At 46.4% G+C, this 27071-nt stretch overlaps 1 protein-coding gene across 1 annotated transcript; it reads right to left on the bottom strand.

Moving 5' to 3' along the window:
• Positions 1-728: 728 nt before the first annotated feature.
• On the bottom strand, positions 729-27071 carry lratb.2 (lecithin retinol acyltransferase b, tandem duplicate 2). The gene is made up of 2 exons (XM_060899459.1): positions 26568-27071; positions 729-884 (listed from the first exon to the last, which is right to left on the bottom strand). The coding sequence occupies exons 1-2, from the start codon at positions 27069-27071 to the stop codon at positions 729-731; spliced, it is 660 nt and encodes a 219-aa protein (XP_060755442.1).

The raw sequence follows: 27071 nt of genomic DNA, 5'->3' as shown, positions 1-27071 counted from the left end.
AATTTGATAAGTAAAAACATGTCAATGATCTTTCTACCATGCTTACCTGTGATGATAACGTCCGGGTTTTCCTCAAATTGCTGATTGTGCTAAAAGAAAAATTCATCTCAGGTCACGAGCTGTGTTATCAGACAACAAGATCAAAGGGTGGGGGTTCTTCCAGTTGTTTAATTAACCAATAATAACTGTTGTAACTGAAACTCACCTTTGTAAAATTGTTTTTTATTGGTAAATCTGAAAAGGTGTCAATAATTGTGGACTGTCGATAAATGTAGCCGCCGCTCTACTATTCTACTTTCTGTAGGACTTAGAGACTCTGAGTGTGAGGTTTCAGGCCGTCACACACTCATTCACACTTAATGGTAATTTATCTTGGTCAATCCACACACTGGCATGCTTTTAGGAGGTGGGAGAAAACCAGAGAACCCAGAGGAAACCCACACTGGGAAGAACCTGAGCTCAGGAGGGAACGCTGCTGTGCTGCTCAGTCGTGTTTATTGTACAGTATAAAAAGAAATTACTAGAGATATTCTAACATTAGATTCAGTATTCACCCTCAGTCTGGACCTTTCTGTGAACATGATGTATATTTTATATTGTACACTAAATTGATATTGTATGACAGCAGTGAAGTGAACACAGTGATGACTCCTGATCTACAGTACAGAGTTCAGTAATGATAGTATGATCAAATACATGGACTTCACTAAACCATCAGCTGCAGACAGTCATGATGCCATCCATATGGTGAAGGGAATGGCCAGCATGGTTAACACTGTACACACTGACACACTGCCCAAATACACCATAATCAACACACACAAAACAAGACTCAGGAACGAGCTGGTCCTGCTGAGCACCATCTTCCTGACACTTTTACAGAACTGCAAACAGAAAAGAAGAGAAGAGAAGGTGGAGTTGTTATTCAGTGACTTGATTTGCATTTCATATGCAGTGAATACTCTGTGTGTGTGAGATTCACACACTGACAGTATGGATCAGACATACTAATAGAAATGAGCCAGTTCATGTCAAAGAAATAACTGCCTCTCATGGATTTGTATAACTTATAATATATATATATATATATATATATATATATATATATATATATATATATATATATATATATATATATATATATAAAATTACTATTGATTTTATTGTATGTGTATATGGACTTTTCCTTCAATACAGGTTGTCTCCCATAATGTGTTGATCTGAGCCCTGGGTAAAGATCATGTTGAAACAGAATGGTACAGGAGCAGTAAATGGAAGCTGTGGATGAATACTTCTCTGGTTGCAGTTGGCTATGACACAAGAATTACACAATAATGATGTGATGTAGTGGACATTTAATTAATCTATGATGTGTTACTAAAAAGGAGTAATATTACACATCGAGGAAGCAGAGGAAGATTATAAAATTATAATAAGGTTATGTATCACTCAAATTCCCAGGATATTGCAATTTCCAGAAAAGGTTGGTGAAGTGGACTGGGTTTTACTTCAGATAGAACACCAGATGGAGATAATACACTTCTCTGGTGATATATATATAAAAATTGGCACCCCTTGTAACGATCAAAAATTCCACCTTTTGGTGAAGCTGCTTCATCTCACGCTGAAAAAAAATGAGAAAAATCCAACCTTTACTTGAAATGCATTTATTCAGAGAAAAACAAATCCCTCATTAAGAAATCATTATTTTCAACAAAAACACATGTGCCACTATTATTGACACCCCTGCATTTAATACTCTATCCAACCCCCTTTGTCATGAAAACAGCACTGAGTCTCTCCTATAACATTTTATAAGGTTGGAGATACAACTCCGATTCCAAAAAAGTTGGGCCAAAGTACAAATTGTAAATAAAAAAGGAATGCAATGATGTGGAAGTTTCAAAATTCCATATTTTATTCAGAATAGAACATAGATGACATATCAAATGTTTAAACTGAGAAAATGTATCATTTAAAGAGAAAAATTAGATGATTTTAAATTTCATGACAACACATCTCAAAAAAGTTGGGATAAGGCCATGTTTCCCACTGTGAGACATCCCCTTTTCTCTTTACAACAGTCTGTAAACGTCTGGGGACTGAGGAGACAAGTTGCTCAAGTTTAGGGATAGGAATGTTAACCCATTCTTGTCTAATGTAGGATTCTAGTTGCTCAACTGTCTTAGGTCTTTTTTGTCGTATCTTCCATTTTATGATGCGCCAAATGTTTTCTATGGGTGAAAGATCTGGACTGCAGGCTGGCCAGTTCAGTACCCGGACCCTTCTTCTACACAGCCATGATGCTGTAATTGATGCAGTATGTGGTTTGGCATTGTCATGTTGGAAAATGCAAGGTCTTCCCTGAAAGAGACGTCGTCTGGATGGGAGCATATGTTGCTCTAGAACCTGGATATACCTTTCAGCATTGATGGTGTCTTTCCAGATGTGTAAGCTGCCCATGCCACATGCACTAATGCAACCCCATGCCATCAGAGATGCAGGCTTCTGAACTGAGCGCTGATAACAACTTGGGTCGTCCTTCTCCTCTTTAGTCTGAATGACATGGCATCCCTGATTTCCATAAAGAACTTCAAATTTTGATTCGTCTGACCACAGAACAGTTTTCCACTTTGCCACAGTCCATTTTAAATGAGACTTGGCCCAGATAAGACGTCTGCGCTTCTGGATCATGTTTAGATACGGCTTCTTCTTTGAACTATAGAGTTTTAGTTGGCAACAGCGGATGGCATGGTGAATTGTGTTCACAGATAATGTTCTCTGGAAATATTCCTGAGCCCATTTTGTGATTTCCAATACAGAAGCATGCCTGTATGTGATGCAGTGCCGTCTAAGGGCCTGAAGATCACGGGCACCCAGTATGGTTTTCCGGCCTTGACCCTTACGCACAGAGATTCTTCCAGATTCTCTGAATCTTTTGATGATATTATGCACTGTAGATGATGATATGTTCAAACTCTTTGCAATTTTACACTGTCGAACTCCTTTCTGATATTTCTCCACTATTTATCGGCGCAGAATTAGGGGGATTGGTGATCCTCTTTCCATCTTTACTTCTGACAGCCGCTGCCACTCCAAGATGCTCTTTTTATACCCAGTCATGTTAATGACCTATTGCCAATTGACCTAATGAGTTGCAATTTGGTCCTCCAGCTGTTCCTTTTTTGTACCTTTAACTTTTCCAGCCTCTTATTGCCCCTGTCCCAACTTTTTTGAGATGTGTTGCTGTCATGAAATTTCAAATGAGCCAATATTTGGCATGAAATTTCAAAATGTCTCATTTTCGACATGTGATATGTTGTCTATGTTCTATTGTGAATACAATATCAGTTTTTGAGATTTGTAAATTATTGCATTCCGTTTTTATTTACAATTTGTACTTTGTCCCAACTTTTTTGAAATCGGGGTTGTACAGAGCAGGGTGTCTGAGACCATCTCTCTTCACACAATCTCTCCAGATCATCCAGGGTCCTTAGCCCTCTCTTGTGCTCTCCTCTTCAGCTCAGCCCACAGGTTTTCACTGGGGTTCAGGTAAGGGGACTGAGATGGCCATGGCAGAAGCTTGATTCTGTGGTCAATTAACCATTTTTGTGTTGATTTGGACACATGCTTTGGATCATTGTCCTGCTGGAAGATCCAGTGACGACCCAGTTTTAGTTTCCTGGCAGAGGCAACCAGATTCTGATTTTAAATGGCCTGCTATTTCATGGAATCTATGATGCCATGTACCCTCACAAGGTTTCCGGGCCTTTGGAGGAAAAACAGCCCCAAAACATCACAGAACTTCCACAATATTGTACAGTTGGTATTGGGTTTTTTTCATTATAGCCATCCTTCTTTTTACACCAAACCCACCTTGAGTGTTTATTGCCAAAAAGCTCCATTTTTTTTTTTTTTATATCAGACCAGAGAACATGGTTCCAATCAAAGTTGTAGCAGCATTTCACAAACTTCAGGTGCTTACATTTGTGGTTAACTGACAGAAAAGGGTTTTTTTTCCTTTTTTTTTCTCTCAGACCTTCCAAATAATCTGTTGACATGGAAGTGGAGTCTGATGGTGATTTTGGAGACTTAGAAACCCCAAGATTTAACTTTTTCTTGTATTTCACCACTAGTGATCCTTGGGGATTTTTTGCCTCTCTTACCCTCCTCCTCACTGTATGTGAGGGGGGAAATAAACTTGGGTTTATATGAAAATAAATTCTTCCAGGCAAGTTTATAACAGTTCCAGTTGGTGTCCACTTTTTTTATTATTGCCCTAACAGTAGAAATGGACATTTTCAGGTGAGTCGCTGTTTTTTACAACCATTCCCTGACTTATGAAGATCAGGACACTTCTCCCTAATTTGGTTTGTATGTTCTCTTATCTTTCCCATGTGGATGGATGACTAAGGGAATTTGGCCTGTATCACCTCATATTTGTTCCCCAGTTAATCAGGAAGTCATGGATTACATCTTGAAAGTTCCTACACACTCCAATCAACTCAAACATGGACAATTTAAATGGGAAACATGCTTCAGTTACATTGTGTTCACTCTAATTTCAATAATAGTGCCACGTGTGTTTTTGCTGAAAATAATTATTTCTTAATGAGGGATTTGTTTTTCTCTGAATAAATTTATTTCAGTTAAAGGTTGGATTTTTCTCATTTTTTTCAGTGTGAAATGAAGTGACTTTGCCAAAAGGTGGATTTTTTCTAACTTTTTTTTTTAAACTAATCTTTACAAGGGGTGCCAATACACACACACACACACACACACACACACACACACACACACACACACAGAGTATAAATGCTATGTTCATAAAAAAGATGAGATTGAAGATTTATTCCAGTTAAAGTGTTTTTAGTTGTGCTCAGACATGTTACATATGTTGTGGGTTTTTTTATGTTCTTTGGTCAGTAATTAATTTTAAATTATTTTTAAATTAATAGTAATTTTTTTTATTGCTACATATGTTCTGTTTCAGTGTTTCTAAAAGCCAGTTGGAAAAAACACAATATAAAAATATTTGGTTAAATATCTGAGGCACAGCAGGTTTTTACTCTGTATGAAAAGTTTGCAGAACAGGATTCGTTTTGTCTTCTAGTCATCTAGTGATAGTTACTGAGTTGCGGCTTTTCTTCGGTCCTGTTTTAGCATTAAACCTCTTCCATTTCTCTCCTTCACCATTTACACAAAATACACCTAAATGCTCAGAAACTCAACATGTCGCTTGTAATGTTTGCATTTAGGCAGTAAATTGTTTATATAGTGTAATGTTTACATTTAGGCAGACCAGGACACAGCTGTTGCCAACAGATCCACATCCTCAGAAGAATATTTGAAGGCTTCAGATGCAAACAGCTACCTCTTGTGGCAACCTTCATAGACTTTAAGAAGGCGTTTGATTCCATCAACAGGGAATATATGGTATGTTTGCCATCCTCCATCACTATGGTATACCGCTGTGCATCGTCGAGGTCATTCGAGTTCTGTATGACAATTCAAAGAGCGCAGTCTTAGTGGATGGAAAAATATCCGACATGTTTGACATCACCACTGGTGTTTTGCAGGGAGATGTGCTTGCCCCTTTCCTTTTCATCATAGTGGTAGACCATCTTATGACCACAGCTACCAACAAGTGCAACTCCGGTCTTATTACTCACCAAAGGCAGTCACGAAGGATCCCCGAAGTCAAATTAAATGACCTGGACTTTGCTGACGACATATGCCTGCTAGAATCAACAATGGAGGGTGCCCAGAAACAACTAAGTGCCACAGCGAATGCAGCAAAATCAGTTGAGCTCAAGAAAAGTGTTAACAAGATTGAGTACATGACATATAACCTATGCCCTCAGAACCACCTCCAGGTTAATGAGGAGGAAATCAATCATGTCTTGGACTTACGCTATTTGGGTTCCATGGTTGCTGACAGCAAAACTGATCTAAACCGGAGACAGGGATTAGCATGGTCAGTTTTTTGGAGGCTGGAGAAGAACCATGATCCCACTGAAATCAAAACTCGCCTTCTTTAGAACAACCTGTCTCTCCATTCTCCTGTATGGCTGTGAAACCTGGGTTATCTCACAAGACATGAGTAATAAAATCAACTCATATGCAACCTCGTGTTACAGGATAATGCTTGGCATCAAACGCACTGACAGAGTCTCTAACCTGACCATATACCAATGCCTGGAGGTGGAGCCACTCATTAACACTGTACAACGCTGCCAACTGTCCTTCCTCGGTCACCAACTTCGTCTCAACACAGACGAGCCAGCAAGGACTTATGTCTTGTATGTCCCACAACATGGCAAATGAAGGCCTGGTAGACAAGCCACCTTATATCCGAACTACATCTGGAAAGTCATGGGTGAAGGATATGATCTCATTTCCGATAAGGAAATTGAATCCCTTGCCAACGACAAGTTGAAATGGAGGAAGCTAGTGGTCGCCTGCTCTGCAGCCGAATGATGATGATGATGATTAGGCAGTAAAATAATTTCCATGATGAATTCACTCGTATTTCTGGATCAGTTACACAAAAGTAATATATAGATTTAGGCACTGCCTAAAAGCGGCGCGCCCATCTGTTTCTGGGTTGTAGAATTTTCTTATATCGTAGCCAGCCTCTTTTGTTTTATTTCTTTACCGTTATAGTTACTATACTGTTTCCTTATGTTGTACAAAACGTCGGCTGACAACGGCGACAAGTTACTCACTACTATACTGTCCCGACTACTACTCTACTTCACACTTCACTATGCACTTCACTAGTTGTTGGGTTTCCTGTGGTGGCAGGCATGCACACACAGGACTGAAACCACCAGAAAACAACTCGATGGGGTTACTCACTATTCAGCTGTTGGGTTTCCCATGGTGGCAGGCACGCACAGGACCAAAACCATCAAAAAACAACTTGATGGGTCTCTTTATGTATGCACACTCTATGCCTATGGGGCTCCACTCGCTAAAATAAAAATGTACCTATAGGGTCCGTAGAGTTTCGACTGTATATAACACTCTTTAATCCATCCATTAACCGTAACTGCTTATCCTGTGCAGGGTCGTGGGCAAGCTGGAGCCTATCCCAGCTGACTATGGGTGAGAGGCAGGGTGCACCCTGGACAAGTCACCAGATCATAGCAGGGCTGACACATAGAGACAAACAACCATTCACACTCACATTCACACCTACAGTCAAGTTAGAGCGCCAGTTAGCCTAACCTGTGTGTCTTTGGACTGTGGGGGAAACCAGAGCACCCGGAAGAAACCCACACAGACACGGGGAGAACATGCAAACTCCACACAGAAAGGCCCCCATCGGCCACTGGGCTCAAACCCAGAAACTTCTTGCTGTGAGGCGACAGTGCTAACTACTACACCACCATGCCCCCACAATCTTTAATAAGCACTCTAACTCCTAATATTAATTGGAAAAAAATTAAGAGAATAATTAAAATGTCAATAATTTTAGCCCAAACCATTCCTTCCAGCAAAACTATGCTTTTTTTAATCTTTCCATATAAATTATTTATTTACAAATCATTTAATTTAAATTATTTTCATAATCAGCAAAGCCAATGAGTTAAGACCTTCTGTCAGATACAGGGTAGGTGGATGTATGTGCAGAAGTGATTTATTTACAAGGTGAAGGCATATACATGAGTGAAAACAGACACACAGGCAAACAATCCAATACAGCAGGCTAAATCCAAAATGTGAAACAAGCAAAGGGTTGGGTGAGGTGCAAACAGGATATCAGAGGCAGAGCGAGAACAAGAAACAGGAACAATAATCAGGAAACCATGAAATCAGAAACACAGGTAGTAAGGCTCAGTAATGTGTACTGACATCACGTAATACTTTGCACTGATTGTGCATCAGAACAGTCCTTAAATAGGTGTACATATAGCTCCTTAATTAAGTTCAGGTGCGCATCGTTAACGGTGTGCATGTTAGAGTCCACTGTGAGAGTTCGTATGGGTGGGTGGAGCACAGAAGGACGGCAGGCCAGAACTGAGTTCACAAAACTCTTCCAGACACTCAGACACATGCACACACATTAGTCGTCTGGTTGGGGAGAGAGCTCCCTCTGCTCTCGCTCTCTCTCCTTAAATAGGGCACGGTCACTGGGGAAGACACACAAACACATTAATTAACATCAGGTGCAGTGATTCTGCCACTTACCTTCCCTGACTCTGCCCTCCGGTCACAGACCGACGCTTGACCATGCCCCCACTGCCACATCCACTTGATGCATGCGCAGTCCAGAATGCACCAGAGAGTTATTTAGGTGCATGCACCACAGTGCACAGGACTGACTGAACCCTCCCCCCAAAGAGCTCCATCTGGGTGCAAAAATTCATTCTATTTGGTTCCAGTGGGGCTCGGGTTCAGGCTCAGGACAAAACTTGGACTCCTGACTTGCACTGGTTTCGGGCTCTGGAGATGGCTCGGGCTTGAGCTCTGGAGATGACTCAGGTTCCGGACTGGACTTGGCCTCGAGCTGTGGAGATGACTCAAACTTTGGATTGGACATGGACTCTGGACTTGACTTTGACCCTGGACTTGGCTTGGATCCAGGACTTACAGTGGACTCGAGCTTTGGGGTGGATTCGAGCTCTGGAGATGAATTGAGCTTTGGGCTGGACTCTGGCTCCAGCTCAGGAGATGTCTCATGCTTGAGCTCTGGATCAGGCTTGGACTCAGGGATGGTAGTATGCTCAAGCTCAGAGCTGGACTCGAGCTCTGGAGAGGACTTGAGCTCTGGATTGGACTCTGGCACCATCTTTGGACAGTTGAAAGTCACACTTGGAAGATGCTCTGGACACTTATAGTAATGCTTTTAAGGCTAAGGACTACAGTTGACTTGCTAACTTTAGGACTGCAGTTGTCATGAACAGTTTTGCACTCAAGTTTCCATCAATGAAGAGTTATAATATCAACGAAAATGACTTCATGTTAAAACTGTTAATGTTATAATCACGTTGTCTGTTATCACCCAAATGAGGCTGGGTTTCCTTTTGAGTCTGGTTCCTCTCGAGGTTTCTTCCTCATGTTGTCTGAGGGAGTTTTTCCTTGCCACCATCGCCACAGGCTTGCTCTTTGGGGATAGATTAGGGATAAAATTAACTCTTGTTTTAAGCCATTTAAATTCTGTAAAACTGCTTTGCGACAATGTCTATTGCTAAAAGCACTATAAAAATAAACTTGACATCTAAGGAGATGACTCAGGCTTGAGTTCTGGAACTGGCTTGGACTCAGGGCTGGAAGTGTGCTTGAGCTCTGGACTTGACTTGGGCTTTGGACTAGACTCGAGCTCTGGGGATGACTTGGGCTCAAGGCAGGAAGTGAGCTTCAACTCAGGCTCCAGGCTGTACTTGGGCTCAGTAGAGGACTCGAGCTCTGGAGATGACTCGGACCCTGGACTTGACTCAGGCATGGGCTCGAGCTCTGTCAGCACATTGCTTCGGTCCTGGTTAGGACCTGGTGGCGGGATGATGCCTTCATAGCTGGGCGGTGGTGGGACGATGTTGATGCCTTCATGGGGGGGGGGGGGACAACGACACCTTCACAGCCAGCTGAGGCAGAGGTCTTTCCATCATCCTCTAACACAGGTTCTGGCACTGGCCTTGACTCTGGCATAGGCATTGGAGCTAGAGCAGGTGCTGGCTCTGACTCTGGTATTGGCTCTGATGTTCTAGCTGACATGGGCCTTGGCTCTGGAGCAGACACTGACTCAGGCTCTGGCACCAGAGCTGACTCCGACACTGGCGCTAGCACAGGTTCTGGAGTGGACACTGGCGCAGGCTCGGACACTGTCTCTGGCACTGGTTCTGGAGCAGACACTGGCACTGACTGACTCTGACATTGGTTCTGGTGCTGGCATTGGCTCTGGCACTGGAACAGATGCTGGGGCTGGCGTTGGCTCTGGCACTGGAACAGATGCTGGCACTGGCTCTGGAACAGACGCTGGCAATGGAACAGACACTGGCTCTGATGCTGGAGCTGGCTCTGGTTCAGGCATGGGTTCTGATACAGACTCTGGTTCAGGCCCTGATTCAGGTGCTGGCTCTGGCTGAGAAACCAGCTCTGGAAAGACAGGCTCTAAGAGGGGCTCTGGAGCAACAGCCTCCTCTGCCATCTCTGCATCGGCCACTGGGGGGAGCTCTGGAGCGACAGCCTCCTCCGCTGCGTCAGCCACTGGAGGGAGCTCTGGAGCGACGGCCTCCTCTGTTGCGTCAGCCATTGGCGTGATTGCCCCCCCCCCCCACATATATTTCATGGGATTCCTCCTTTTCCAAAGATTTAAAAATAAACCAGAGCATGGCTAAGAAAGTCTGTGAACTCCGAAGGCATGGGTGCTTGACTCGGATCAGGCACTCCACCCATCGGCAAGCTCATCCAGCTGTCCATGTGAGCGGAAGGCTCACCTAGATTAGTTCAGGAGGCTTGGGTTCTACAAAATCCTCGTAAAACAGATTACGCTGCAAGCTGAATCCCCTAGGATGATGTATTCTATCGTACATAGCCGGGAGGATCATTCCGAAATGCTGCCGGAAATACGAGGCAAGGGATCGAATTACAGGAACATGGTAGATGCGAGGTATGGCAAACTGCATTACTTCCGCTGCATCCATTCTTGGCGAAGTAGTCTGTCAGATACAAGGTAGGCAGATGTATGTGCGAAAAGTGATTTATTTACAAGGTTAAGATATATACTGTATACACATGAGTGAAAACAGACACACAGGCAAACAGTCCAATGCAGCAGGCCAAATCCATAACATGAAACAAGCAAAGGGTTGGGCGATGCACAAACAGGATATCAGAGGCTGAGTGAGTGCGAGAAACAGGAACAGAAATCAGGAACACAAGTAGTAAGGCTCAGTAATGCGTACTGACGTAGCGTAATACTTCGCACTGATCATGCATCAGAACAGTCCTTAAATAGATACACATATAGCTCCTTAATTAAATTCAGGTGTGCGTCGTTAACGGCGCAGTGTGTTAGAGTCCGCTTGACGCATGTACAGTCCGGAATATGCCAGAGTTATGCAGGTGCACGCGTCACAGTGGGCAGGACTGACACCTTCAGAGTGGATAGCGCGCACGCACACACGCACGCATATACGCATGCATGTACGCACACATACACACAACCTCCTACAACCTCAGTAGCTTACGAAATGTGTGCCCAGCTGAATATTTGTGTGAGAAACACTGTATCACTATTTTAAAATGTACAATTCTAATTTTGGTATTTTATGTGGAAAACAATGTTTATTAACCATAGCGATAACTTGCAAAAGAAAAAAAAATTGGTTTTTATCATCAAATATATTTCTAGTTGACTAGAAACTGGAAGAATGCATTTTTCAACTTTTGACATCTATAGATTTACATTTTAACTGAAAATAATAAAAAAAACTTTACTTCTACAAAGTAAAACAGTGAAAATATCAGAGTGAGATTTCAGCACTAACTGAAGCCTTATTTGTTGCTCACATATATATATATATATATATATATATATATATATATATATATATATATATATATATATATATATATATATATATATATATATACACACACACACACACACACACACACATCAATGTGTTAGGACTGGGACTTTTTTGGCCTCTAGAGGCCGCCACTGTTCCTGTGTTTTGTGTTTGTGTTGATTGCCTGTTTGTCTTCATTAGTGTCACCTGTGTTCAATTTATTTTGTGTATATATACTCCCTCAGTTCAGTCCCTAGTCACGGAGTCTTTATGCTATGCTGTTAGTGCTAGTTCTCTCTGTCCCATGTACTTTGCCTGTATCTTAGTATTCTTGGTTTTTGTTGCTTTCTTTTGGACTTTGTGGATTTTTGTTTTGACCTGTGTATCTTCTGAGCATTTGAGTTTTTGCCTGTTCTTTTCTGAGTTGGATTTTGGACATTGAACCTTGGGATATTTTTATTTTTGTATATCTTCTGAGCTTTTGGATTATTCTTTTTGTTTTTTCCCTTGGATTGTATATATTGTAAATAAACTGTTTTTGATACTCTACTTTTGCCTCACGCCTCTGCACTTGAGTCATCCCCCTGGTGGCCTAGTGGGGGTTTGCTGGACTATCACACCAGTGACCTGGGTTTGAATCCCAGCAAAACCCTAACATGAAAGACTCCATCATGACCGACTCAGCAGAGGCGTCTTCAACGGTCTACCCAGCCAACCTTCAGGGGATTATGGCAGCTTTGACACGCTACGGAGCTTTCCAGCAAATTGGGAAAACCCTGGCACAGCTGACTCCTCTGCCCGCATATCCTGATCCGGCTCCTGCTCCCACTCCAGTGTCTCCCGCCATGCTGTCTCCTTCACCTCACGAACCCAGCCTTCCTGCACCACAGAGGTATGACGGCAAGCACGGTGAGTGCCGGGAGTTCCTTACCCAGTGCCAACTCACCTTTGAGCTCCAGCCTACCACCTACACTACAGATTGCCTTTGTGATAACCTTGTTAGCTGGTAAGGCATGAGCATGGGCAACAGCTATCTGGCAGAGACGGGGACCCGAGTGCTCTGACTTCGAACTGTTTACTGAAGAGATGCTTCAGGCCTTCGATCAGGCGCACATCAGTACAGACGCAGCCAGAAAGCTCATGTCTATCCGGCAAGGAGGAAGCGTCGCAGACTACGCCATATCGTTTCGGACGCTCGCAGCAGTCAGCGGATGGAACGAGGCTGCCCTGGTTTCAGCCTTTCACCATGGTTTGTCTGACCCCATCAAAGACGGCCTGGCCTCTATCGGATGCCCAAGTGACCTCGAAACTCTGATCTCACATGCTATTTGTCTGGACAACAGGATTAGAGATCGCCGCCAAGCCCTGAGCCTCCCCGGCCTCATTGCCTCAACATGGAGCCCGTCTACCTCTTCCAGTGACTGTCCAGAACCCATGCAAGTGGGCCGTACTCACCTCTCCGCATCTGAGAGGGAGCGCAGAAGGAGGGACAAGTGCTGCATCTACTGTGGCAAGCCTGGCCACTTCCGAGCATCATGTCCCGAGCTCTCGGGAAAAGGACCGCCTCGTCCAGCTGAGGGAGGGTTGTGATGGGGCCTACCCTCTCTCCTGAACTTCCTGGCCAAGGAGTTTACATCCCGGTCTCCATCTCCTGGGGTGAGTCCGTCCACTCTTGTCAAGCCTTGTTAGATTCCGGGGCGGCTGGAAACTTTATGAATGTTCACTTCGCCCAAAGTATCAATGTTCCTACTGCTCCTCTTGAAATCCCGCTGTCTGTGTCTGCCCTCGATGGCCAAGCTTTAGGTGATGGAAGACTCACCCAAGTTACTTTTCCAGTCTTTCTCCAGTCTCAAGGTCACAAGGAAGAGATATCCCTGCATCTTATTCATTCTCCAGAGTTCCCGGTTATTCTAGGCCTTCCTTGGCTTACCCGCCACAACCCTCGCATAGACTGGGTAACAAGCCAGGTTGTGGAATGGGGCCCTGCGTGCCATATCTCTTGTCTGATCTCTAGCTCTCCTGTGTCTCCTGCCGAGCCCCCTGATCTCACCGAGCTATCTCAAGTTCCCACAGAGTACTGGGATTTGAAGGAGGTATTTAGCAAAAGCAGGGCCGCCGTTCTTCCTCCGCACCGGGCCTACGACTGTGCCATCGACTTGCTCCCTGGGACTACCCCTCCTCGGGGCAGACTGTTCTCCCTCTCTCAGCCAGAACGCAAGGCCATGGAGGAATACCTCAAGGACGCCCTGGCCTCTGGGTTAATTCGACCCTCCACTTCACCTGCTGGTGCCGGCTTCTTCTTTGTTGGGAAGAAGGATGGGGAGCTCCGACCATGTATTGACTACAGGGGCCTGAACAAGATCACTGTGCGCAACCGCTATCCCCTTCCGCTGATGTCCACAGCTTTTGACCTGCTCCAAGGCGCCACCGTCTTCACCAAGTTGGACTTACGGAACGCATACCACCTCATCCGTATCCGACAGGGAGATGAGTGGAAGACTGCCTTTAACACCCCGTCAGGGCACTACGAGTACCAGGTGATGCCCTTCGGACTCACCAATGCACCAGCTATTTTTCAGGCCCTTATCAACGACGTCTTGAGGGACATGATCAATCAACACGTGTTCGTCTACCTTGATGACATCTTAATATTCTCTAAGACCTTGCAGGAGCACCACCACCATGTCTGCCAGGTTCTCCAGAGGCTGCTACGGAACAATCTGTTTGCGAAGGCCCAGAAGTGCGAGTTTCATGTCCCCGAGGTCTCCTTCCTGGGATTTATCGTACGAACGGGACAACTCCAAATGGACCCAGCCAAGACCCTGGCCATCCGGGACTGGCCCACTCCCAAGTCCATCAAGGAGGTACAGCGGTTCTTAGGTTTCGCTAACTTTTACCACAAGTTTGTCAGGAACTTCAGTTCCGTAGCAGCACCCATGTCAGATCTCACCAAAAGGACTGGTGGCTCTTATGTCTGGTCTCCTCAGGCAGAAAAGGCATTTAAAGACCTCAAGCGCCGCTTCTGCACGGCACCCATCCTGGTCCTCCCGGACAATTCTCAACCATTCATCATCGAGGTGGATGCCTCGGACAGCGGTGTTGGTGCGGTCCTATCCCAATGCTCGGAGGGTAAGCTGCACCCCTGCGCATACTTCTCCCACCGCCTGAGCCCTGTGGAGTCCCGGTATGATGTGGGGGATCGGGAACTGCTTGCGGTGAAACTGGCCCTTGAGGAGTGGAGGCACTGGCTGGAAGGAGCGCAACATCCATTCCTGGTTTGGACGGACCACAAGAACCTGGAGTACCTCCAACAAGCCAAGAGGCTGAACCCATGACAGGCTAGGTGGGCCTTGTTTTTCAGCCGGTTTAATTTCACCCTATCATACCGCCCAGGCTCTAAGAACACCAAACCGGATGTGCTCTCCAGGCTGTTCTCGCCCAACAACAGGGAGAGTGAGGTTGGGCCTATTATCCCTGTGTCCCGGATTGTGGCCCCTGTCCGCTGGGGTATTGAGGAGACCATTCGACAAGCTCAACGCCAGGACCCTGGTCCTGGGACGGGGCCACCGGGCCTCCTGTACGTCCCTCGTCAAGCCCGGGCCAAGGTTCTCCAGTGGGGTCACTCTTCCCCCCTCACTGCCCACCCGGGAGCTCGGAGGACCCTGGACTTCTTGAAGAGACGCTTCTGGTGGCCTAACATGGAGAAGGAAGTGAGGTCATTCGTCCTGTCCTGTGATATCTGCACCAGAACCAAGAACCCACGACAGCGTCCCCAGGGTCTCCTGCATCCTCTGCCTATTCCCCGGCATCCCTGGTCCCATGTGGTGGTCGACTTCATCACGGGCCTGCCAGACTCTCAAGGTAACACTCTCATTTTGGTTATAGTCGACAGATTCTCGAAGGCCTGCGGCTTCATACCACTGTGAAAACTCCCTTCTGCTCTGGAAACAGCTAAATTAATTTTTAATCATGTCTTCCGAGTCTTTGGTCTCCCACAGGACATTGTCTCAGACCGGGGGCCCCAGTCCTCCTCCCGAGTGTGGCACGGGTTTTGCAAGCTCATCGGAGCCACTGCCAGCCTCTCCTCTGGGTTCCACCCCCAGTCCAATGGCCAGACGGAGAGGCTCAACCAGGACCTGGAAACCACCCTGCGAGGCCTGGCTATGGATAATCCAACATCGTGGAGCACCTGGCTGCCATGGGCAGAGTACGCCCACAACACCCTGCAGTCATCGGCCACCAAGCTGTCGCCGTTCCAGTGCCAATTCGGGTTCCAGCCACCTCTGTTCCCAGACCAGGAGGACGACGCTGGGGTGCCCTCGGTCAACCAATATGTGAGACGGTGTCGCAAGACCTGGAGCAAGGTCAGGAGGACCCTCATCCAGACCTCCAGAACCAACCAGACTCAGGCCAAACGCCATAGAAGGCCTGCCCACGTTTTCCGCCCTGGGCAGCAGGTTTGGCTGTCCGCCAAGGACCTTCCGCTACAGGTGGAGAACCGCAAGCTTGCTCCTCGCTACATTGGCCCCTTCAAAGTTGTGTGCAGGGTGAACCCTGTCTCCTACCAGCTCCAGTTACCACAAACGCTAAGAATCAACCCCACATTCCATGTTTCCCTGTTGTGGCCCGTATTGTCGTCCACGTATGCCCCTGCCCCTAGGAATCCCCCGCCCCCCCCGCATCTTCCAGGGTCAGACTGTGTTCACTGTGCATCACCTGCTTGACTCCCGCCGGGTCCGCGGTGGGCTCCAATATTTAGTGGACTGGGAGGGCTATGGCCCTGAGGAGCGCTGCTGGGTCCCAGCTCGGGACATATTAGATAAGGAACTTTATCGGGACTTCCATTCGGCCCATCCGGATCGCCCTGGGAACGTCAGGAGACGCTCCTGGGGGGGGGGTCCTGTTAGGACTGGGACTGTTTTGGCCTCTAGAGGCCGCTGTTATTTCCTTTTCTTGTCATGTTTGTTTTGGCCTCTAGAGGCCGCCACTGTTCCTGTGTTTTGTGTTTGTGTTGATTGCCTGTTTGTCTTCATTAGTGTCACCTGTGTTCAATTTATTTTGTGTATATATACTCCCTCAGTTCAGTCCCTAGTCACGGAGTCTTTATGCTATGCCAGGGGTCTCCAAACTGATCCATAAAGGGCCATGTGGCTGCAGGTTTTCATTCCAGCCATGCAGCAGCACACCTGATTTGGCTTATTCAATCAACTGACACACCCACCCTTTAATCAAGGGTGGGTGTGGCTGCAAGTATTTGACTGTGTGAAGACAGTTCAGTTGATTGAATAAGCCAAATCAGGTGTGCTGCTGCATGGCTGGAATGAAAACCTGCAGCCACATGGCCCTTTATGGATCAGTTTGGAGACCCCTGTGCTATGCTGTTAGTGCTAGTTCTCTCTGTCCCATGTACTTTGCCTGTATCTTAGTATTCTTGGTTTTTGTTGCTTTCTTTTGGACTTTGTGGATTTTTGTTTTGACCTGTGTATCTTCTGAGCGTTTGAGTTTTTGCCTGTTCTTTTCTGAGTTGGATTTTGGACATTGAACCTTGGGATATTTTTATTTTTGTATATCTTCTGAGCTTTTGGATTATTCTTTTTGTTTTTTCCCTTGGATTGTATATATTGTAAATAAACTCTTTTTGATACTCTACTTTCGCCTCACGCCTCTGCACTTGAGTCATCCCCCTGGTGGCCTAGTGGGGGTTTGCTGGATTATTACACCAGCAACCTGGGTTTGAATCCCAGCAAAACCCTAACACAATGTTGATTTTTACTGAAGCAAATTAGATGAACTTGCGCCCTGTATTCCTGGGATATACTCTGGATCCACTGTGCCTCTGACCAGGATAAAGCTCTTCCTGGGGATGAATCAATAAATATAATTTCCAGATGTGATTGTGTACAGAGGCTTATAGAACCAATATTCACATTAAAACTTTCATATCCTCTGCTGCTGTACACATAAATACTGCCCTGTTTCTCATCTCAGGACTCTCATTCATAACCTGTTCATCATGATTGAGTGTGTGAACATCCTGTACACACACTCAATGCTGTGTGTCTTTACTCTCAGACACCTGCACACCTGTCTGGAGTAATGATTTTTAATCGCACTAATCAGAGTTCATTAGAATCTAAATCTACATTTGTTGATTTCTGTGAGCTGGTTTGGTGCAATGTCTGTTGTTAAGTGTCATATAAATAAAACTGAACAAAACTGAATATATCCAGCAGTGTTTCGCAACCACTGGGCTGCGAAGCATCATCTAGTGGGCTGTGATTTTTATCCCAAGTTGAAGTAAATTTTCAGTAGGGTACAATTGGTGGGTTGCATCCGACGTCACATCCGCCTCAATAGACATGCAAGACATGAGGTCAGCTGAGCTCACTGTTCACAAAATGTTGCTATTGCCGGGGTGCCTTTCTAGTTGTTGAAATGTCCTATGCTTGCGTTGTTTTGGGTTGCTCCAGTCAAACAAACCGAGAAACTGATAAAAGTTTCTTCCGGGTTCCCTGTGAAGTGATAAAAAAAAGGGTGAAAGAGCAAAGGATTTTACCAAAAGACGACGAGAAAGGTGGCTCTTGAACCTTTTGCTGTGATGGAAGGAAGCCGAGTCGAAGAACACTCAAGTTTGCAGTGATCATGAAAGGTTTGTGAATTCCTCTGATTTATTTCATTTGGATTCACAAAATCACTTTTCTCATCATTTTCCATTATTTCGTGGTGTTCTGAAGTTCAGGAGACGCTTAAGTCCTCAGATGTGTTTTTGTTTACTGTTTGATCATGTTCGCCATATTGTAAACTAACACGTATGTAATACACGTAATACTCAAATCTTTAAAGGGGTTTCTGTGGACCTTTGTGAATGATTTATCTGGAAGAGAAGAGCAGGGAGGATTGAGAATTGAGCAGCTGTGGTTTGTTTATACCCGATACTAAAACTTGTAGAGTCCTAGGAATCAATCATTGCAAAGACAGGTACAAAAAGCCCCAAAATGCCTACTTACCCAGGCATAAACTATACAGACTTTATCTTGTAGTGTCCTCATCCCCAGATCTTTAACCCAGCCTCATATAAAAAGTTGTACTCCTTCATGCTCTTCCAGGTTTCCATCTGTTTGTCTGTGTAAAATGATGTCTGCAGCACCAGGGTGTTTGAGATGTTGGGGAACTTAATGGATGGATAATTTTCCAACTCATAGGAAAAATCCTTCTTTGTTAATGTGGAAGGATCTCTTCCATTGAGTGGTTTCTATATCCACTCCTTTTGAATGTACTCCTTGGTTTTAATAACTTGTTTGTTTGCTGTACACAAACAGGTCAATAAGTTCTTGTGTTAATCAGCCAGACTCCACTTTTGGATCATTAATCCCTTTTGACTGAGAATGCCCTGCATGCATGGTTTGGCTTCTGGCACATCCATACAGTTTTAAATACAATACCTATAATTAAAAACAGCTTGTTTTTATTGCATTTATTTAATTCCTGAGCTCCAATCTGTAACAAGGAGTGATGTTGCATCCCAGTAATACACTTTACAGTAGAGTATATCCTGAAGTACAGCATTCATCTCCAAGAAAATCTTTCCAGCGTCTTGGAAGCTTGCTAAAGTAACCCCTGTTTTCAAGGCTGGTGACCATCTCAGTGTTGGAAACTACAGACCCATTAGCATCTTACCTGTTGTATCCAAGGTATTGGAGCACCATGTTCACCTTGCAATGTATGATTTCCTCATTCAATATGGATTACTATTCAAACACCAGTCTGGTTTCAGACCGTCTCATTCCTGCGAAACCACACTTATTGAACTTGTGGATAATTTGCTAATGAACATGGATAATGGCCTGTTGACGGGACTTGCGCTCATTGATTACAGAAAAGCCTTCGACCTGGTCGATCACAGCATCTTGTTAAAGAAGCTTAAGGTATACCAGTTCTCTGATGAATCTTTAGAATGGTTCCGGTCATACCTGGAAGGGCGCTTGCAGAAAGTTAGTGTCCAAGGAAAGGTATCCAGCTCTCTTCCTGTAACATCTGGGGTCCCACAAGGGTCGATATTGGGTCCGCTGCTGTTTATTGTCTTCATAAATGATTTACCTCTACACGTGAAGAAGACCAACATGTACATTTATGCAGATGATACTACACAACTTGCATCAGGACGTGATGTCCACACAGTGGAAGCGTTGCTAGAGGAAGATCTTTCGCTTATAGATAAGTGGGCAAGAAACAACAAAATGGCACTGAATGCTGAGAAAACTAAAACCATGCTGGTGTGCAGTAGACCTAAGCACAGTAAGCTGGAGACGGAAGGCGAGTCCCTTGCTGTAACAATCTCTGGAAATCTTATCAACAGTGTAAAAACCAGCAAGTTACTTGGAATTCATCTCGATGACACACTTTCTTGGGCGGTCCATTCCGAGAAAACGGCTGCAAAGATATCCAAGAGACTGGGTTTGTTAAAGCGGACAAGAAAATTTCTAAATAAAAGAGCAAGAATTAGTTATTATAATGCCGTGATCCAGCCTGTCATGGACTATGGTGCGGTAGTGTGGGGAGATTCTTCAGTGAGTATCAGTGACACCATGCTACGTCTTCAAAAGCGAGCTGCGCAGATTATTTTGGATGCTCAATGGGATGCACCATCAAAGGCCCCATTTGATGAGCTGAATATCGTCCCTTTCAAAGAAAAAGTCGCACGCGCTAAAGTGAAGTTGGTGTTCAAAGCCTTGAATGGTCAGGCGCCTGGTTATATTAGCGAAAAGTTCAAAGTTTATAACCAGATTCATCAAAAGAACACCAGGAACAGTAGCTGTAATGTAATTCTCCCAAAATGCAGACAATCATTTGGTCAGAAATCATTTAGGTTTAGTGCGGCGAAATTGTGGAACAGTCTACCGCGTGACATGAAGTTGTGTAAATCGCCCATCGAGTTCAGCCAAAGGCTGAGTATGACATCATTTTTTTAGAATTGTGTCACTCTATGAATTGTTTTTAAAATAGATAGAATATTTTTTAATTTTATTTACCTTTTTGATAGTGTTAATTTTCATCTTTGCTAGTTAATTTTATGAGGGCCATGTGTATGTTATCTATGGATATTTAATGTAAACCTCAATAAAAAATGTTTAAAAAAAAAAGAGTATTAGATTCTAATAGAACAGATGAGCCAAAATAATTGGGGCTCTTTTTAATGGGCCCCGACTCGTTACAAGTATGAATAGGTGGGCCTTAAAATAGAAAAGCTCGAGAACCCCTGACATACAGGGTATAAAAACTCAACCTCATTGCAAGCTAAACAAATATCAATAAAAATCAATTTATTTGCTCACTAAAATAAGCCATCTTCTTGAATTGAATTAAGTGTAATGAGATTAAATGAGCTATTGAGACACTTCTTGATTTTTGGATATATTCAGCATTAAAATATCTGAAGACATGTCATTGCTTGAGTTCACGGGTGTGATGGAAACTTCCTCGTTCCATCTTCCTCACTGAGCAAGTGAAGATTCAGTTCTAATGACTAATTTCCTGACTGACTTTATTACATTTTGTAATTCCTGTATGGCAGGCTAGTTTAATTTCTCCTGTACTTATTTCATTATTTCTACTTTCAAAACCAGAGAATAACAAACAGAACTCCAAGACAACCATGTTAATGCTTTTACCACCAAGTCTAGTCCTTCTTTTTACTAATTTGTACACTAGAAATATCCTTATTATATACTTCAAACAGGAAAGAAGCTATTAAAGGACAACTACTTCAGACATTTGTCCTTGCTGTGTGTGGCAGCGGGGGCGTGGTCAAGCATCGGTCTGTGACCGGAGGGCGGAGTCAGGGAAGGTAAGTGGCAGAATCACTGCACCTGACGTTAATTAATGTGTTTGTGTGTCTTCCCCAGTGACTGCGCCCTATTTAAGGAGAGAGAGCAAGAGCAGAGGGAGCTCTCTCCCCAACCAGACGATTGATGTGTGTGCGTGTGTCTGAGTGTCTGGGAGAGTGAATATAGAAGCTGAAAAGCTAAATAAAAGGGTTTTGTGAACTTAGTTCTGGCCTGCCGTCCTTCTGTGCTCCACCCACCTACACGAACTGTCACAGTGGTGCTGAAACCTGGGACGAGCACAGAAGAGAACAGCCCCATGGAGTCCTCCCCCTTCGCAAACCTGATCCACGCCCTCACCACGGCCCAACAGAGCCAGCACCAGGCGCTGCTCGCCCTCTGAAAGGAGCAAGAACAACGGTTCGAGGACCTGGTGCTGGCGCAACAGAAAGATCGTCGGGCATTCCGGCACCTCCTCGCGTCGGCGGGATGGCCGGTGGAACAGTGCGTGGCGTGCCTCCTCCCCCTGCTAACGGGAGAGGCGCAGCTGGCTGCGCTACAGCTCCCCGCCGACCGCCGGCTGGCCTACACGGACCTTCGCCGGGCCGTCCTCCAGCGGGTGGGGCGCACCCCCGAGCAACAACGTCAGCGGTTCCGCGCTTTGCGCTTGGAGGAAGTTGGCTGGCCGTTCGCGTTTGGCCAGCAACTCCGGGAAGCCTGCTGGCAGTGGTTGAGGGCCGACAACCGTGACGCCGAGGGACTCATCGACCAGGTGGTACTGGAGCAGTTCATCGCCTGTTTACCAGCAGGAACCGCAGAGTGGGTCCAGTGCCACCGCCCGGCGTCGCTGGATCAGGCAATCGAGCTGGCGGAGGACCATTTGGCGGCTGTTCCGACGGCAGGACAGCAGACGACCTCTTCTCTTCTCTCCTCTCTCTCCCCTCCTCCTGTGTCTCCTCCTCACCCCATTCCCCCACCGCGGAGGCGGGGGCCAGCGCCACCCCAGCTGGCCCGCCGCACCCGCGGTGCCCTCCTGTTTCTCCCTTCTGTGTCTGTCTCTCCCCCCCCTCAGGTGAGTGAGCCCCAGAGCACTAGTGCAGAGAGGAAGCCCGGGCTGGTTTGCTGGCGCTGCAGGGAGCCGGGCCACCTCCAACAGCAGTGCTTGGTAATGGAGGTGGGCGCGGTGGTTCGGATCCCCGACGTGCCAGGAGCCGCCCCCGATCGGGCCGGAGCGTATCGCATACCGGTGAGTATCCAAGGGGATACATATCAGGCGTTGGTGGATTCTGGCTGTAATCAGACCTCAATCCACTAAAGCCTGGTGCAAGACGAGGCATTGGGGGGAGCACAATTGGTGAAGGTGTTGTGTGTGCACGGGGATGTTCACAACTACCCTCTAGTGTCGGTCCACATTCTTTTCCGAGGGGAAAAATTTATAGTAAAGGCGGCGGTTAATCCTTGCCTTACCCACTCGATAATTTTGGGGACTGATTGGCCGGGATTTCAGGATTTAATGACACACTTAGTGAAGAGTGGGTCCTGCTGTAGTTTAACAGGGGGAGGTCCCGTTTCACTTTGGCGGGAGCAGCTGTCACAGAGCCGTCTACGTCAGCTCCGCGTCAGAGTGAGGAGCCGCCGGCTCCTCCTCTCTCTGTTGGGGAATCCCTCACGGATTTTCCATTAGAGCAGTCGCGAGATGAGACTCTGCGGCATACGTTTGACCAAGTGAGAATAATCGATGGTCAAACGCTCCAGCCAAACGCTACCCCGTCCTTCCCCTACTTTGCAATTATGAAGGATAGATTATACCGAGTGACGCAGGACACTCAAACTAAAGAGCGAGTCACGCAGCTTTTGATTCCGAAGAGCCGCCGGGAATTGGTATTCCAGGCGGCTCACTTTAATCCCATGGCTGGACACTTAGGGCAGGATAAAACACTAGCCCGAATAATGGCCTGGTTCTATTGGCCAGGGATTCGCGGCGATGTCCGTAGGTGGTGTACGGCATGCCGCGAATGCCAGTTAGTAAATCCAGCGGCCATTCCAAAAGCGCCTTTGCACCCTTTACCGTTAATCGAGACCCCATTCGAAAGAATTGGGATGGATCTCGTCGGGCCATTAGATCGATCAACACAAGGGTACCGCTTTATATTAGTTCTGGTGGACTATGCAACGCGATACCCGGAAGCAGTGCCTCTTCGCAATATCTCAGCACGTAGTATTGCGGGGGCACTCTTCCGCGTTATCTCCCGAGTTGGAATCCCGAAAGAGATTCTGACTGACCTAGGCACCTCATTTATGTCACATACATTGAACGAACTGTATGGGTTGTTGGGTATTAAGCCGATCCGCACCAGCGTGTATCACCCACAAACGGACGGTTTAGTTGAACGGTTGAATCGCACCCTCAAGAATATAATTAAAAATTTCGTAAGTGAGGACACACGTAATTGGGATAAATGGCTCGAACCCTTGCTATTTGCAGTGCGAGAGGTCCCCCAAGCCTCCATGGGGTTCTCCCCATTTGAATTGTTATACGGGCGTAAGCCACACGGCGTTCTAGATGTGCTGCGGGAAAATTGGGAGGAGGGACCTTAACCAAGTAAAAATGAAATCCAATACGTTATTGACCTGCGCGCAAAACTCTACACACTCACGCATCTAACTCAGGAGAATTTGCGGCAAGCCCAAGAATGACAAACCCGCCTGTACGACAAGGGTACGCGCCTTAGGGAGTTCGCACCAGGAGATAAAGTACTCGTACTGTTGCCCACATCGAGCTCCAAATTGGTCGCCAAGTGGCAAGGACCCTTTGAGGTCACACGGCGAGTCGGGGACGTTGACTATGAGGTGAGGCGAATGGATAGGGGTGGGGCACTACAGATTTACCACCTCAACGTGCCCAAACTCTGGAACGAGGAGGTCCCCATGGCATTGGTGTCGGTGGTTCCGGAGAAGGCAGAGCTGGGGCCGGAGGTTCAAAAGGGAACATTGGCATCATGTACCTCTCCGGTCCCCTGTGGAGACCACCTCTCCCTGACCCAACTCACGGAGGTTGCCCAGTTGCAGACCGAGTTTTCGGACGTGTTCTCGCCCCTGCCCGGCCGCACCAACCTCATAGAGCACCACACTGAGACGCCCCCGGGGGTGGTAGTGCGTAGCCACCCTTACAGGTTACCCGAGCACAAGAAAAAAGTGGTTCGGGAAGAACTCGAGGCCATGCTCGAAATGGGCATCGTCGAGCAATCCCACAGTGACTGGAGCAGCCCGGTGGTCTTGGTACCCAAGGCCGATGGGTCGGTCTGGTTCTGTGTAGACGATAGAAAAGTCAATGTGGTGTCTAAATTCGACGCGTACTCAATGCCTCGTATTGATGAGTTGCTCGATCGGCTAGGCACGGCTCGTTTTTACTCGACACTGGATTTAACAAAGGGTTATTGGCAGATCCCCTTGACTCCATTATCCCGAGAAAAAACGGCCTTTTCCACACAGTTCAGCTTACACCAATTTGTCACACTTCCTTTTGGGCTGTTTGGGGCGCCCACTACGTTTCAGCAGCTGATGGACAGGGTCCTCCGCCCCCACGCCACCTATGCGGCCGCCTACCTTGACGACATTATTATCTATAGTAATGACTGGCCGAGGCACCTCGAACATCTGAGGGCCGTCCTTAGGTCGCTGAGGCGAGCGGGTCTCACAGCCAACCCGAAGAAGTGTGCAATTGGGCGGGTGGAAGTATGGTATCTGGGCTTCCACTTGGGCAACGGGAAGGTGCGTCCCCAAATTAACAAGACAGCAGTAATTGCGGCCTGCCCGAGGCCCAAGACCTAAAAGGGGGTGAGACAGTTCCTGGGGCTGGCTGGCTATTATCGTAGGTTTATACCTAATTATTTGGACGTCACCAGCCCGCTGACTGATCTGACTAAAAAGGGGGCACCAGATCCGGTCCAGTGGACGGAGCAATGCCAGCGGGCTTTTTCTAAGGTAAAGGCTGCACTGTGTGGGGGGCCACTTTTACACTCCCCTGACTTTTCTCTCCCCTTTATGTTACAGACGGATGTGTTGGACAGAGGGCTGGGGGCTATTTTGTCCCAGGAGGGGGAGGATCACCCAGTACTGTATATCAGTTGCAAGCTGTCAGTGCGTGAGGGGCGCTACAGCACCATTGAGAAAGAGTGCCTGGCGATCAAGTGGGCGGTCCTCGCCCTCCGTTACTACCTGCTGGGATGCCCTTTCACCCTCTGTTCGGACCACGCGCCCCTCCAGTGGCTCCACCGCAGGAAGGATGCCAGCGCGCGGATCACCCGTTGGTATCTGGCACTCCAACCCTTTAACTTCAAGGTGATCCACAGGCCGGGGGCGCAGATGGTCGTGACGGACTTCCTCTCCCGTCAAGGGGGGGGGGGGGGGGGGGGAGTCAGCTGCAGGCCGGACGGCCGCCCGGCCTGAGTCGGGCGGTGGGAGTATGTGGCAGCGGGGGCGTGGTCAAGCATTGGTCTGTGACCGGAGGGCGGAGTCAGGGAAGGTAAGTGGCAGAATCACTGCACCTGACGTTAATTAATGTGTTTGTGTGTCTTCCCCAGTGACTGCGCCCTATTTAAGGAGAAAGAGTGAGAGCAGAGGGAGCTCTCTCCCCAACCAGACGATTGATGTGTGTGCGTGTCTGAGTGTCTGGGAGAGTGAATATAGAAGCTGAAAAGCTAAATAAAAGGGTTTTGTGAACTCAGTTCTGGCCTGCCGTCCTTCTGTGCTCCACCCACCTACATGAACTGTCACACTGTGACTTTAACAAAATGTAAAATATCAGTCCACAGTTTCCAAGATTCCTCACATGATCATGGGAAAAACATGAAAATGCGTTTCAGCATGTTAGGTCCTGATGTGACAATAAAATCATGAGTAAAAAAAATTAACATCTGAAAAAAAATGGTTTAATGTGTAAAAAGTGCACATGAAAAATATAAAAACGCATTACATGTGCAATGTGTGAACAGTAACAAGGGAATAAAGTTGTACATTGATGGATAAAACCTAAATGCATTTACACCTGATACTGAAAACTAAAACGATATGAATCCGATAGGAATGTTATATGAATGTTATATGGATGTTATATGAATGCTATTGACTTTGATAACACAGACCAAGATGAAGTGCCCATGCAAGAGTAAAACAGTGTGAGGAGTTCAGTTTTTCAGACTGTTGGTTTTGTTGTATGATGTTGTACCTGGTAAGTCTGAAAGCTCATGCTGGTTCCATATCTGCAGAACATGACGTAATGTTCACAGTTGAACCACAGCAGACTGTAGTCCAGGGATCCCATCAGCTTCTCCGCTCTCCTGGCCACTTCTTCACCTGGGAGCGGTGGGAGACTGCAAACCCTGTCCATGCTGTTCACCAGAATCTCAGCTCCATACGCAAAGTCCTCCACAGAGTCCACACGAATGCTGGCCTTTTTCGCGATCACGCCCAGAATCAGCCGGTTGTTGGTCACCATCTTGGAGATGGCACTTTCATCAGCTGAGAAAATGGGCAGGATGTCAGGAATGAGGTGAGCCACACGGTTGTTGCCCAGATAGACCCCAAAATGTGTGAAGAACGTTCGGGAAACCTCCAAGAGATCTCCCCGCTTAAGCATGGAGATGTCATATGTATCTGCTTTCAGCTTCTTTTTGTCCTCATCTTTGATCAGTGCTATGAAAAAGCCACTGAGGAACTGCAGGAGAAACAT

Source organism: Neoarius graeffei, chromosome 18 (assembly GCF_027579695.1).
Source record: "Neoarius graeffei isolate fNeoGra1 chromosome 18, fNeoGra1.pri, whole genome shotgun sequence".
NCBI classification, from domain to species: Eukaryota; Metazoa; Chordata; class Actinopteri; order Siluriformes; family Ariidae; genus Neoarius; species Neoarius graeffei.
Note: the sequence above shows the minus strand (reverse complement) of the source record. Positions and strands in the feature narration are given on the sequence as shown.